Source organism: Crocodylus siamensis, chromosome 5 (assembly GCF_052110815.1).
Source record: "Crocodylus siamensis isolate JL-2025a chromosome 5, ASM5211081v1, whole genome shotgun sequence".
NCBI classification, from domain to species: Eukaryota; Metazoa; Chordata; order Crocodylia; family Crocodylidae; genus Crocodylus; species Crocodylus siamensis.
The window spans coordinates 77548941-77562863 of NC_143399.1; the positions used below are offsets into that span (position 1 = coordinate 77548941).

General features: G+C 44.5%; 1 protein-coding gene across 3 annotated transcripts in view; it reads right to left on the minus strand.

Annotated features, from left to right (window-relative positions):
* Positions 1-2582: 2582 nt before the first annotated feature.
* The window catches only part of LOC149864313 (palmitoyltransferase ZDHHC11-like), a 55057-nt gene continuing 43716 nt past the window's right edge, over positions 2583-13923 (minus strand). For 2 of the 3 annotated variants that reach the window (XM_090048310.1, XM_090048313.1), the window contains 2 exons: positions 5209-5296; positions 2583-4135 (listed from right to left, as the gene is read on the minus strand). In XM_090048310.1, the coding sequence (XP_089904436.1) occupies positions 3801-4135; positions 5209-5296 (423 nt within the window). In that variant the 3' untranslated portion in view covers positions 2583-3800. The remainder of the gene's footprint in view (positions 4136-5208; positions 5297-13923) is intronic. The other variant, XM_090048311.1, reaches the window with a different exon arrangement.

Consider the following 13923-nt stretch of genomic DNA (forward strand, 5'->3'; position numbering starts at 1 on the left):
CCTTGAAGCATTCTGGGAGTTTTAGTGTGTTGTTAATTATGCTAGGCCTTGCTTAGCATAAGTACTCTCTCATACCCCTTCTCAGGCAAAAGACTAAAGGCATGTCTACACCACCTGTGCTGTGACCAGGGGCGAAGACTGTTTCCTCCTGTTCCTACACACCAGCTCATGACAATAGAGGCAATGGAAGTGCTTGTCTATTCCCATTTAGCAGTATAGGCCTGGAAGTTTGCCACTGAGGCTGCTCAGATCCCATCCCCTGCAATCACTCTTAGAGCCCATTGGAGATGAGCCTGGAGAAGTCTTATTGGTGGTGGTTTTTCAGGTCTAGAGCATGTCTGAAATTTACAGTGGGCAGGGCATGCTCAGCCATTTCCTCATTAGGGTCTCCTACAGTGATACAGACAAGTCTGTAATCAACTTAGGAAAATCCCTGAGAGTTGCTCATCTCCAGGTTTGTTTTGGGTATGCATATTAATGCACCCTCAGTGCCACTCTAAAAAGGTGACTATATTGCTTCACTTCTAGGACCAGATACATGAGTAGAGCAGGTAGACACATCCATTCAATAAGGGATTTTAATACTTGAAGTAAACCCTAAAAATTGTAGAACATTAAAACAAGCAAGAAAAACTCAAAGCTTCATATTTCTTTGGAGGCTCAAGCAGGAGGGCAGCTATGGTACACCTGTAACTGAAGAATGGCATTCCATGGTCTGGGAAGGCTGTCTTCGTCAACCATGCATGCAACTTCAGAAAGGATGCACGCAGAGGACAAAGGAAGGGACCAATGCCTCGCCAACCAGATTAGCCCAGAATCTATCCTAGTGACCAACAGGATGGCAAATGTTACAACTGGATTGCTTTCACATCTGAGAGATGCTGTGAGGCAAGTGCTACATCAGGCAGGGGCAGTGGGAGTGTTGGCAGTTGGCTGAATAAGCCACTAGCAAAGCCAATTGACGTCAGACTTGCAAAAGGTCTTCAAAAGGAGTTTCTCAAGCAGTTCTGGTCCCAGTGCCGTTTAGCATCATTATTAAAAGACTTGGTTGCAGAAACACAAACAGCACAAAACAGAGAAGTTGCAAATATGTTGGAGGATGTCATTAAAATCCTTGAAGAAACCTGGGTAAGTTGGAGACTCAGGCAGTAGACAACAAAATAAAAAATTCAACAAAGACTAGTGCAAGGTACCACACCTAGGGGAGTAAATGCATAAATACAGTGGGGGACAACTGGTTTGCCAGTAGGACCTTCAAGAAGAATCTGGGGGTTATGCTGGGTCAAATATGATGGATCAAATTTTGTCACAAAAGAGCACAAAGTCTGGGCTTGTATTAACGGAAGCACTGAATACAAAACATGAAAGGCAGTAGTACCACTGAGGCCTCATGCATTGCTCTGTGTCCAGCTCTAGTCACAAAGAACCCCAAAAAACAAAAAAACTGAGCGCGCACCTAAAGATGAGCAACAAGGATGGTAAAGGGGTTGGAACATAAGATGCATGGGGAAAGCTGAAGTGCATGTGTAGTTGAAGAAAAGGAGATTAAGGGGGTAACAAGATAGTTTTCAAATACTTGAAAGCTGCCATAAAATGGGCAGGGTGAAACACTGTTCTCCCTTACCACAGAGGGCAGGACACAAGACAAAGGGTTTACATTGCAGCAAATAACTGTGGAACAAACCAAGAAAAATCATCTTATGAAAGAACATGAGGACGATGGAACAAGCTCAATCAGGAAAGCTGTGGAGCCTCCTTTATGGGAGGTTTTCAAGAAGCTGGCTAGATCTCTGTCTGGGATGGTTTAGAACTAATAAACCCTGCATCTCTGCAGGTGTGAGCCTAGAAGACTTTGGAGGTCCCTTCCAAACTTACGATTTTTAAGCATCTTGTGATTTCTGGCACCTGGCTTGTGGTTTTCTAAAGCCTTGCGCTTCTAAAAGTGCAATCTAGGCCTTTCCTTTGACAGTATGTCCCCAACTAGTTCCGCTTTAGCAGAATGAGGTCCTGATGCTCCCTTGGTCCTCTGGGCTTTCCTATAATGCAAAAAGATAAAAACTGTTAGCTAGCACATAGTAGTAATGCTCAAAATTTGAGAGCCAATACCTCAAATTACATCTAGAAATTAGCATCAGATTGAACTGGCTTTCAGCTAACTAGCTGAAACCTCAGGAGAAACCCTAATGGAACATATGTTCCTCTTTACTTCATTGTATGTACATGGACTGAATTGAAAAAAGCACTTAAAAAAAAAAAAAAAAGAAAATTGTGTTCTAAGGATATCCTAGAAACCATGGAACCTGTAATAGGCAAATAATCCAAGAATACTTTTTAATGTCTTGGTGAGGGCTTTTTCTTTGCTGTATTTGGAAAAAAAAAACCCCATAAAGAGTTAAATCTGAAAAAACAATACCAGCTTGACCAAGTTACTTATTTCTGACCTGTAGAGTTAATAATCTTTCAGATGTTAGCCTGAAAACAAAACAAACATAAGAAAGTGCCTGAATGTTGGTGGTACTTACTTTTGATTTAAAACAGCAATACAACAGCTTGTTTGAGGAGTGGGTGTTGGCTGACTGTTGAAGTCATGCAGATTTACATCCAATAATAAGCATCACAAACCACTTAAAAGCAAGTTTATTTCCCCCTCTTCTTCATTTATGAAATAGGAACTTTATTTATAGGTTTTATCATTAACTTACTTTCTTACAAATCACATAAAAAGAACTGAATCATTAAATAACTGCCTTCCCCTTCAGACCACTTCACTTCAGTTCATGCAAGGAATAAAAATTAAAGTCAGTTAGCTAAACTCCTCTGTATAAATTAAATATATATTTCCACATCTAGCGCACTGCACATGTATCCTTTTCCTTTGTGCAAAATATACTTAACTATGCATTTTCAAAATAAAAGATTTATCTTAAAAGTCAACTGGAACACCAAATTCAGAATCCATTAAAATGGGTCAATAACCAAAGCTCATCAGAAAGTTTTGTTGTTTTTCCAATAATTACACCTGAAACTATTTGAGAAAATGGGGAATCATTTAAGGCACAACTCAAAGGATCATCCACTTTCTTGCAAGAGTGGCTTTGAGAAAGATGTTAACCCAAGGCTTTTCTCAAACTGTGCTTTTTTCAATGTTAGCTGTAATTACGAAGAACTAATTCTTTTGTTTAAAATGGTTTGACACGCAAGTAATGAAAAAACAGACAAGGTGACACAACATGTTTCTTGAAGGTCGAATGTTCTTCCTGGTGAACAATTCATCCAGTCTCCATAAAACCAATCCCACCCCTTCACCTTTTGGGACTAGTGCCCTTTCTTGCTACCATTCAAAATGATACTTGCCTCTTCACTTTTCTCTCTCCCTGAACAGGTGAAAAGCCTCGTTCTCCCTGCCAGTTACCCTTCCCCACTGGCCACTTCAGCAGCAGATGCTACAAGCTCAGGCCCAGCAAGTCCTCTCTCAGCTCCAACACCGATCACCTCTTGTAATGAAGTGAGCAAAGGGGGTAGAGCCAGAGGGAGATAACTTGTACAAGCACAAACAGAAAGCAGGGGGAAGAGAGGGGTAAACAGCAATGCCCAATGCCCACAGCATACCTGAGACATTATGCCAACCTCCTCTTAAAATGACCACACTTTTTTTTTTTTTACCTCCACTACACTGTAGCCCTCAAAAATGATGAATCCAGACAGCTCTCAGAAGTCTTAGAGATCTCTAGTAGATATAACGTATGTCAAAGCTGTTCGGCCCTCACAAGCCAGTCATAACCAGGGCTCCCATTCTCTAGTCAGCATTGCTTTTGATTACTTTTCAAGTCTGAAAAAAATGTTTCAGGGGAGACATTTCTGTTCGCTGATGTAAAAGCAAAACCTCCACTCTGTGACATTTCAGTGTCTTCTGCCCGAGCCTGTGCCTCAAGAAGAGCATCAGACCTTCCATTTTCAGCAGGGCTTAGGACCTCAGAGATGGCCAGTCTGTCTTTGTCTGTAGGTTGCTTTCGAGTGGTGCTATTCGTCATTGGATTCTCATGGAGATTTTGCACTGATAGGATCTGCTCTGTGAAGCCAAGACCTTCCTGATGAGACCTAATTAGCGATTGGTCACAGTTAGGCAGCGAGTCTGCTGGGAAGCAAATAGAAAGTGAATGTTCTGAGAACTAGACTTCTAAAACCAGATTTGGTCCCCAAACACACTAAACCATCCATTTTACTTTGTTTTTTAAAAAAAAAAAGCAAAATAAAATACAAAGTCTGAAAACGATTTGAATTTTTGATTAGCAGAAGAAAAAGTGATACACCATTTTAATGTTAGATACACTAACCTTGTGAAAAATTGTGTTTCCTTCTTCATGAACTAAATGTTTTTTGGGGGGAAATGCTCTGCTTTATATACAATAGTCAAAGTAATATAATAAATGGTGACGGTGAATTGTAATAGCCTATATTTTCAAAAGTTAAGATCAAATGTAATGCTTGCATTTTTCAGACCCAAAACGATTAATTTATGATGCAAGGTATAGCAGAGTTTCGAACTTTTTATAAAAGTTATAATGCAGATGCTTGGATACCAACTTAACTAAGCTACACAAAACCCCAGTTCTTCTAGCTTCAAGAAAACAAGTTGTGTGTAATAATACCATACATGCATATTAGCAATGAACATATTAGGCAGGGCTTGTTACTAATAAGTCCATATTTGCCAACCATAACTTTTACCAGTGGTATACATCTACCAATATCACCTATTTTAGAATAGAAAATAGGTGTGTTAAGTTGGCAAGTGTTGGGTACCTAGATAACACATTTATAGCAAAATTTGAATGCAAGAAATATGAACAAACAACAATAATCCATAAGTGCAAATCACTTTCAGAACTTATCTTAGTATGGATATTCAGGCTAAAAACAGGGCCCTCATGAACATGGATACAAACTCCGCTAAAATCAATGGAGTTGAATCTGATTACATTAGGGCTCAATATGGGTTTTGAACCTTTCTCCTGAAAACACTGAAAATAGGCCACATTACACTTTCAAAAAGAGAGAAGAACTGACCTGCAGTATGCAGGTCCAAGCTATGTTCTCAGGATATATCCAGGTCAACATTGGGCTGGATGAATATTTAGAGCTTAAGGAAAAAAAAAAAACACCACCATCATTCCTCTATAAATAAAAAAGAGCACTGTAACAACTTACCTCTCAAGTGTATCGTTTCAGCTACATTTACTTCTTTGTTCTGATTACTATTTTGACAGGTAGTCTCTTTGGGCCTTTTTGGCACAGTCTTAAAAAAAAAAAAAAAGGGAAGGAGTGTAAATTGACTTCAGACACAGCAGATTGTCAAGGCACTGGGCTGAGTCCAATTCCAGCGCAATATGTTGCTACTGTCTTTCACACTGACAGAAGTGATCTCCACTAAAAGCTATTGAGACTCCTCCAAGAGACCAATATAGAGCAAACAAATAAGTAGTCACATTGTAAAAGCTCAACATATGTCCTAGAATACAGGATGACCATTTCTTCACTTTTTAATCTGAGGACCATTCTCTAGAGTTTATAGGACTATAAGCAACTAGGATCACAGAATACTACGCTAGAAGGAACCCTGGTCAGACTGAGAGCCAGGGCTATCCTTTAGCAATGGCAAGCTTAATTAAACAACTCAGTCCAAAAGGTGGCCCATCACCACACTGTTACCCCTTCCCCACCCAATTCCCCCTGCTGCCAATTGCTATCACTCTTCTAGCTTGGTGGACCAGACATTGGACGTGTTTAAATCAGTAGGTCCAGATGCTCTTCACCTGAGGGTGCTGAGGGTATTGGCAAGGGTCATAGCAGGGCCCCTGGCATGGCTCAATGAGCACTTGTGGGGCACCGGCCAGGTACCAGAGGATTGGAAAATATACCAGAGGATTGGAAAAGGGCCAGTGTGGTCCCCATTTACAAGAAGGAGAGAAAGGAGGGCCCCGGTAATTATAGGCCAGTCCTTGCAAAGACCTCTGAGAAAATTATCAAGAAGCACATCTGCAAGGGCCCAGCAGGGGAGGTAATGCTCAGGGGCAACCAACATGGGTTCACTGAGGGCAGGTCCTGCCCGACTAACTTGGTTTCTTTTTATGATCAGGTCACAAAGTCCCTGGATGAGGGTGTCAGGGTGGATGTCATCTTCTCGGACTTTAAGAAGGCCCTTGACATGGTTTCCCGCCACATTCTCTTAAAAAAACCCAAAAACTTGGCAACTGGCGTTGATGCCTACACAGTCAGATGGGTGGCAAGTTGGCTAGATGGTTGCACCCAGAGTGGTGGTGGACAAGTCGTTTTTGACCTGGAGGGATGTGGGCAGCCGAGTCCCGCAGGGCTTGGTCCTGGGACCTGTACCATTCAAACTCTTTATCAGAGATCTGGATGTGGGTGTGGAATGCACACTGTCCAAATTCACTGATGACACCGAGTTGTGGGGCAAGGTGGGCATGCTGGAGGGGAGGGACAGAATCCAGCTGGATCTAGACAAATTACAGAGGTGGGCGAATGAGAATAGAATGGAATTCAATGCAGACAAGTGCAAGGTACTACATCTAGGGAGAAGGAACCAGCAACACACCTATAGGCTGCGGAACACCCTTCTTGTCAACATGGTGGCAGAAAGGGATCTTGGAGTCAGTGACTTCAGGATAAACATGAACCACCAATGCGAGAAAGCGGTCAGTAAGGCTAACCGCACCTTGTCATGCATCTACAGATGCATCACAAGCAAGTTCAGGGAGGCGATCCTCCCCCTCTATGCAACACTGGTCAGGCCACAGTTGGGTGTACTGCATCCAGTGCTGGGTGCCGCACGTCAAGAGGGATGTGGCTAGCATTGAGAGAGTCCAGAGGAGGGCCCCTCGCATGGTCAAGGGGCAGCAGGGCAGGCACTACAAAGAGAGGCTTAAGGGCCTGAACCTATTCAACCTCCACAACAGAAGGCTGAGAGGGGACCTGGTGGCTGTTTACAAACTCACCGGGGGGGACCAGCGGAAATTAGGGGAAGCTCTGTTCCCCTGGGCACCACCCAGGGTTACTAGGAATAATAGCCACAAATTGTTAGAGAGAAGGTTCAGGCTGGACATCAGGAGACATTACAGTTGGGGCTGCCAGGCTCTGGAATGGGCTCCCAAGTAAGATGGTGCTGTCTCCTGCCTTGGGGGTCTTTAAGAGGAGGCTGGACAGCTATTTGGCTGAGGTGATATGATCCCGGCACCCGTTCCTGCCCGGGGCAAAGGGGTCGGACCTGATGATCTGTTTAGGTTCCTTACAATCCTAAGTACTATGATATTCAAAGAAATACATAAGAACTTGTTTTCAGCAGCTTTACTCAAGTCTAAGTGCTGTTTCCTCAGCTTTCCAATATGTAGCAACACTGTGAATGTGGCATGTGCTTCATAGGTTTAAGGAAAATCACCTACTTGTACTGAGATTAAAGGGTTCGACCTTTTCATGAAGCAGTAGAGGAAAACAAGATTAAAAAGAATCATTTAAAAAAAAATACAAGTGTGAAAGGAGAAAACCGACCATAAAAATTTTAGGTCCCTTCCGACCCCAAGTACTATGACAAAGATCTCTTTGCAGGCTGCATTGGATCCACTGACTACAGACTTCTGACTCTGCGTATTCCTGCCCAACAGCAGTCATTACTGAAGGCTGCAGAGAGCACTGCTATAGATGGTGATGAAATGATCTGCCCATAGGGCAAGTGCAATTACAATTGCAATTAGTGACCACTCTTGCTACCAATTCAGTTTAGGGGCAAAATTCCCATTGGCTTCAGACCCTGTAGTGGCGTAGTTACATCCCAAAGGTTTTATATATCCTTTTAAAAGCACATTTAATATTAAAGCAGATGTTCTTTTTATGTATGTAACAATTAAAACCTTTTGATAGCTGGGTATCCTCTTCACAGATCCTCCTGGTTGTTCGAAAAGGTTGCATAGAAAAATCTTGTCTATTTTATTCTTCTTCTCCCCCACCCATGATTCTTTGTACTTTAGTCTCCCAAGAACATGAGCATCTGGCTATGCAACTTGGCATGACTATTCCCAGGAGCAGCATGACACCAACATGACTTCCAACTGTTTCATTCGTATTCATGGGAATCTAAATAGCAGAAGTGAAACTAACCAAAACGTCACTCACCTGTTTCTTGTAGAGCAATTGTAGCCTTGAGGAAGCGATCCTCAATGCACAAGCTAAATCTATTCCAACACGGAGGAAAGGCAGCAAGAAGGCACAGCAGCCCTCCTGGCTCTCTGGGGACCTAGCGGACCTCGTACAGCTAAAAAGGAAAGCCTACAAAGGATGGAGGACGGGATTCACCTCCAAGGAGGATTATTCTGCACTGGTCCGGTCCTGCAGGGAGAAAACTAGGAAAGCCAAGGCTGCAACTGAACTCCAACTAGCTTCAAGCATCAAGGACAACAAAAAGTCCTTTTTCAGATATGTGGGGAGCCGGAGGAAAAGCAAGGGCAACGTTGGACCCCTGCTAAACCAGATGGGGCAACTGGCAACTGACGCCCAGGAAAAAGCCAACCTATTAAATAGGTACTTTGCGTCAGTCTTTCATCAGTCCCATGGGACGCCCATGCCTGCTATGGGACAGGGAGATCCGGGTGATGGGGATCTCCTACCCTCCATAAATGCTGACCTCGTGAAGGAACACCTTGAGAAGCTGGATACCTTCAAGTCAGCTGGCCCTGACAACCTGCACCCCAGGGTACTCAAGGAGCTGGTGAGCATCATAGCCCAGCCCCTGGCACGGATCTTTGAAAACTCCTGGCGCTCTGGTGTAGTGCCGGAAGACTGGAAGAAGGCCAACGTTGTGCCGATCTTCAAGAAAGGGAGGAGAGTAGATCCAGCTAACTACAGGCTCATTAGCCTGACTTCTATCCTGGGGAAGATCTTAGAAAAGTTTATTAAGGAGGCCATCCTTGAGGGACTGGCCCAGGCTAACATCCTAAGGGATAGCCAGCATGGGTTTGTTGTGGGTAGGTCTTGTTTGACCAATCTCGTTTCCTTCTACAACCAGGTGACCTATTACCTGGACAAGGGAGAAGAGATTGATGTCATATATCTTGACTTCAAAAAAGCCTTAGATCTGGTATCCCACAATCACCTCTTGGCCAAACTGCCCAGTTGTGGCCTTGGCTCCACCACGATCCGCTGGCTGGGAAACTGGCTCCGTGGTTGGACCCAGAGGGTTGTAATCGATGGCAGTCACTCATCGTGGTGCCCTGTGACCAGTGGGGTCCCTCAAGGCTCTGTCCTGGGACCCATACTGTTCAACATCTTCATTAACGATGTGGACATTGGAGCCAGGAGTGGACTGGCCAAGTTCGCCGATGACACCAAACTTTGGGGCAAAGCATCCACGCCAGAAGATAGGCGGGTGATCCAGGCTGACCTGGACAAGCTCAGCAAATGGGCAGACGAGAACCTCATGGTGTTTAACACCGAAAAATGCAAGGTTCTCCACCTCGGGAGGAAAAACCTGCAGCTTTCTTATAGGTTCGGCAGTGCTACGTTGGATAGCACTATAGAAGAAAGAGACTTGGGGGTCATCATTGACCACAAGATGAACATGAGCCTGCAATGCGATGCTGCGGCTAATAAAGCGACCAAAATGCTGGCGTGCATCCATAGGTGCTTCTCAAGCAAATCCCAGGACATCATTCTCCCCTTGTACTCGGCCTTGGTGAGGCCGCAGCTGGAGTACTGCGTCCAGTTTTGGGCTCCACAATTCAAAAAGGATGTGGAGAAGCTTGAGAGAGTCCAGAGAAGAGCCACGCGCATGATCAGAGGTCAGGAAAACAGACCTTACGATGATCGGCTGAGAGCCATGGGACTCTTTAGCCTGGAAAAGCGTAGGCTCAGGGGGGATCTGATGGCCACCTATAAGTTTATCAGGGGTGACCACCAGGATCTGGGGGAACGTCTGTTCACCAGAGCGCCCCAAGGGATGACGAGGTCGAACGGTCACAAACTCCTGCAAGACTGTTTCAGGCTGGACATAAGGAAGAATTTCTTTACTGTCCGAGGCCCCAAGGTCTGGAACAGTCTGCCAGCGGAGGTGGTTCAAGCACCTACACTGAACACCTTCAAGAGCAAATTGGATGCTTATCTTGCTGGGATCCTATGACCCCAGCTGACTTTCTGCCCTTTGGGCAGGGGGCTGGACTCGATCTCCCGAGGTCCCTTCCAGCCCTGATGTCTATGAAATCTATTAAATGAAATCTTCCAGCAGATATAGTCAAAATTATTTGCATTTTTGTAAAGAGTATTTTTAGTTCCTCTGACTATGAAAATAATAATCCCTCCACCCCCAAAAAAACCCAAACAACCCCCCCACCAAAAAAACCTGGGAGACATGCACAGTGAGTGAAAGGCTTTTTTTAAAGCCCAATGCAAAATTTAAACAACGTGTTTCACAATCAAACTAGGACAGCGAAGACATGAGCGTCACCACTTTTAGTCACTCTAAAGACTTTGCATATATATTTTTAAATCCTCTTTGAATATTTTCCATACAGAACCATCCACATCCTTCTGTGCCCTCCTATCTTTTATCACAAAAAACTTGTAGCTGTAAAAATCTGTAAAGTGAACAATAAATTGCAGTTTTTCACCAAGGTTCAGCACACTTTGTGGTTTGCCTGCTTGAAAAAACAATTATCTACAATAAATTTTTCTGTGACAATGAACAGACTGTTTGCTTGCCCTTTCCCCCTTCCTGCTACTTTATAGTAACATTAACATCTGATAAGGATGAAATTACAGATTGCCTGCATAAAAGTAGCAGCATATTAGATAGTATATTCCTTTAGTTTAGCAATTCTCTCTCTCATGCTTGGCAAATGTCTTGCATTGGAAAGCTTGTCCAACTCTATCCAAACTATGCAGTGGGTCCAATCCTTGCCTCTAGAAAATTTCACACACTTTCAGCATAAATACTAGGGCTGTACAGAGCTTTGGTCGCTGGTTCAATTCAGCAGATTCAGCCCAATTTGGCAGCTGAATTTCCAAATCAAAATCAAAATCAGGAGACCCTTTAAATCTCTCTGAATTGATTTGGAGAGATTCAATGATTTGGACATAGACAAAACTTTAAAAGTTTTTTCTACATACCTCAAGGTACCAGGCGGCTTGTGAATGCTGAGATGGTGGGACAGATGTAGCACCCCATGGGAACATGGTGGGGGGAACGCAGCACGCTCAGCGGCAGATCCAGAAGTGGGCCAGAAGCACTTCTGGGTCTGCTGCAGAGCACATGAGGGATGCGCCCCACCCCACAGCTTGGTGACTGATGCCTCCTGGGTCTGGGGGGGAACCCAGGGTCCCCATGCAGCCAATCACTGAGCCAGGAGGGCAAGTGGGGGGTCCTCTGCATGCTTGGTGGCAGACCTGGAAGCGGACCAGAAGTACTTCCATCCGATTTCCGGGTCCACTGGTGAGCACGTGGGGACCCCCTCCGCGCTCCTGTGGGATGCTCAGTGCACCCCACCACCTTGGCGTTCATGAGCCGTGGCTGGTACTTTGAGGTATGTCAAAGAAACATTTAAAGCCGTGTCTATGGCCAACTTGAATCAGCATTGAATTGTCAGATTCGGCAGAATCTAATCAGGACATTGATCAGAATCAATTAATTGAACCATTGTTCCCCGAATCAAGCTAAACCTGAATCAAATACGGTCCACTCCACACACACGTAATAAATATTAGTAATGGAAGATCAGTACATCCTTTCAACATTGGAACAGTTTGCAGAGACCATGGAGACACCAAGGCACCTACATTTGGAGCCATAAAATTTCCCAAGTGTTTCTTTTTTGCACTCTTTAGCAAAGATTGTGTTATCCATGATGCTGCTGGCTAAAAAGAAAAGCAAAACAAGGGGTCAGAGGATTGTTCTGGTGTTTTCCACCTCACTACCCATTCTCAGAAAAGCTAGGGTATAATGTTTTGTGATCAAGAGACTCACATGGCCTGCTTGCAACTGAAATTTTTGGGCTCTTGTAGGACTATTATAAGCTAGATTGACATGATTTTTAACCGATTCAGGGAATATCCACTCAAGGTGCCTGACAGTCGGTCATACCCCCATAAAAATAGATGTTTTGTCACTTTCTGGGGCTATCATGCATTTCCTGTTGGGTAAAGCTTCATGTCCTCTGACAAATAAACCTCTATATGCTATATTAATTATTTCTTATTTTTCTGTTAGCTGTGCTAAACATGTTTGGTCTTTCCAAACTCTACTAATTTTGTAAAAGTGAAATGACTGAAAGATAACAAACAGTTCTCTACAGCAGGTATTAACAACCTGTTAGGAGCAGCAGGCTATGTTAGTAGAGCTAGATCCAAAAGGTGGGCTGCCACTTCAGACCTGGCCCCTGCTGCTTCTCCCCCTGCCCCAACTCAACCCTGCCACCCTCCTTCCCTTCTCTCCCCGCTGCCCCAACACAATGTTAGGCTGCCACTGAATCACTACTAATTTCCCCATGTCCATAGGTTATATCTAAATACCTGATGAAATGGAGAGAGACATTCTACAGGTACCATCAGTCCTCCAGCATCCCACAGCATTCAACTATTCCCACCTGTGACCAGTCACAGGTGGTGTCAGGATGACTCCCAGAGCCCCAGACCTCCCCATACCATTCTGCTGGGCACCTATGGGGAACAGGCTAGATTTTTCCTTTAGTAACGCTTCACCCCAGAAAATCTAAATCTCTCCAGCTCCTGACCAGACAGAGCCTGCAGCTCCAGTAGGAGGGAGTCTGCCAGTTTACAGAATATATGTCATTGGTTTGCAAATTTTATAGATCCTCATCTTCACAGAGGCAAAGTAGCAGTCACTGTCAATTGCTCTAAAATCCACTCTTGTCACTAACAATCAGCACAGTATACAAGACATCCATAAAGTTTATTATGGTGGGGGCATGGTGGCAACAAGCGGGGAACTCCCGCAGACGGTGGCTGCGGCAGTGTTGGCGGCAAGGGGGTGGGGTGGCGAGTGACAACTGCCCACAGGCACTGCCAGCAGAGGTGGCCAATCTCAGGGGGTGCACATGCACCTGCGTGCACCCCTATACATCAATGTTTAGCACCAACATCTAGCATTTTTCCTTCAATGTTTTCCTCAGCCAACAGTCCTGCGAGATTACTGTTGGCACTGGCTTTATAACCCAGATACATTGATCCAGGTGAACCCAAACCCTCAGACTGACCACAACCTCTCCTTTCGATAATAGGCTAATTTTATTGATACATAGTGACGGCAGATGAGAATAATGCAAACAATTCTCTATCTACCAGTCCCACAGTTCACAGAGTCAAGGTACATCTGGGCAGTATGCAAGCTTCACTCTAAGGTTTTCTCTTGAAGGTCATGTGTCAGCAGCCTGGAGATTGGAGGCCAAGGTCAACCCCACCCCCCAAGTGGGGTGGATGAGATGGGCTGATGGTGTGCCCTTTGTCCATGGTGGCCTCAGGTCCCCCTCTCAGGGACCCTCTGTTGCTCTGGAATCCCTACCTTTGTATCTTTTTCCCCTCTGCGCTGACTTCATCCTTGGACATCACCAATTGGTTTCCCTGTGGTTGTCACACTGTCCAGTTCTGTCTATCAACATATTGCTTTGTTTCACAAACCCATCACAAGCACACATCCTGATCTGGGCTTTTTTTGTTTCTCCTAATTTAGTCCATCTACCAAAACCAGGCATACCAAGGGCTCTGCACTTGGGCACTGTGACCTGGTGTCACCTTCTCTCATATTACAGAACAGTGTGGAACACGCCTTCAATTTCCCAGCCTATTCATCTGCTTGCTGCTTGCCCATGTTAGAGACAGTGGGCCCTGAAGACACTGTCACAAACAGGC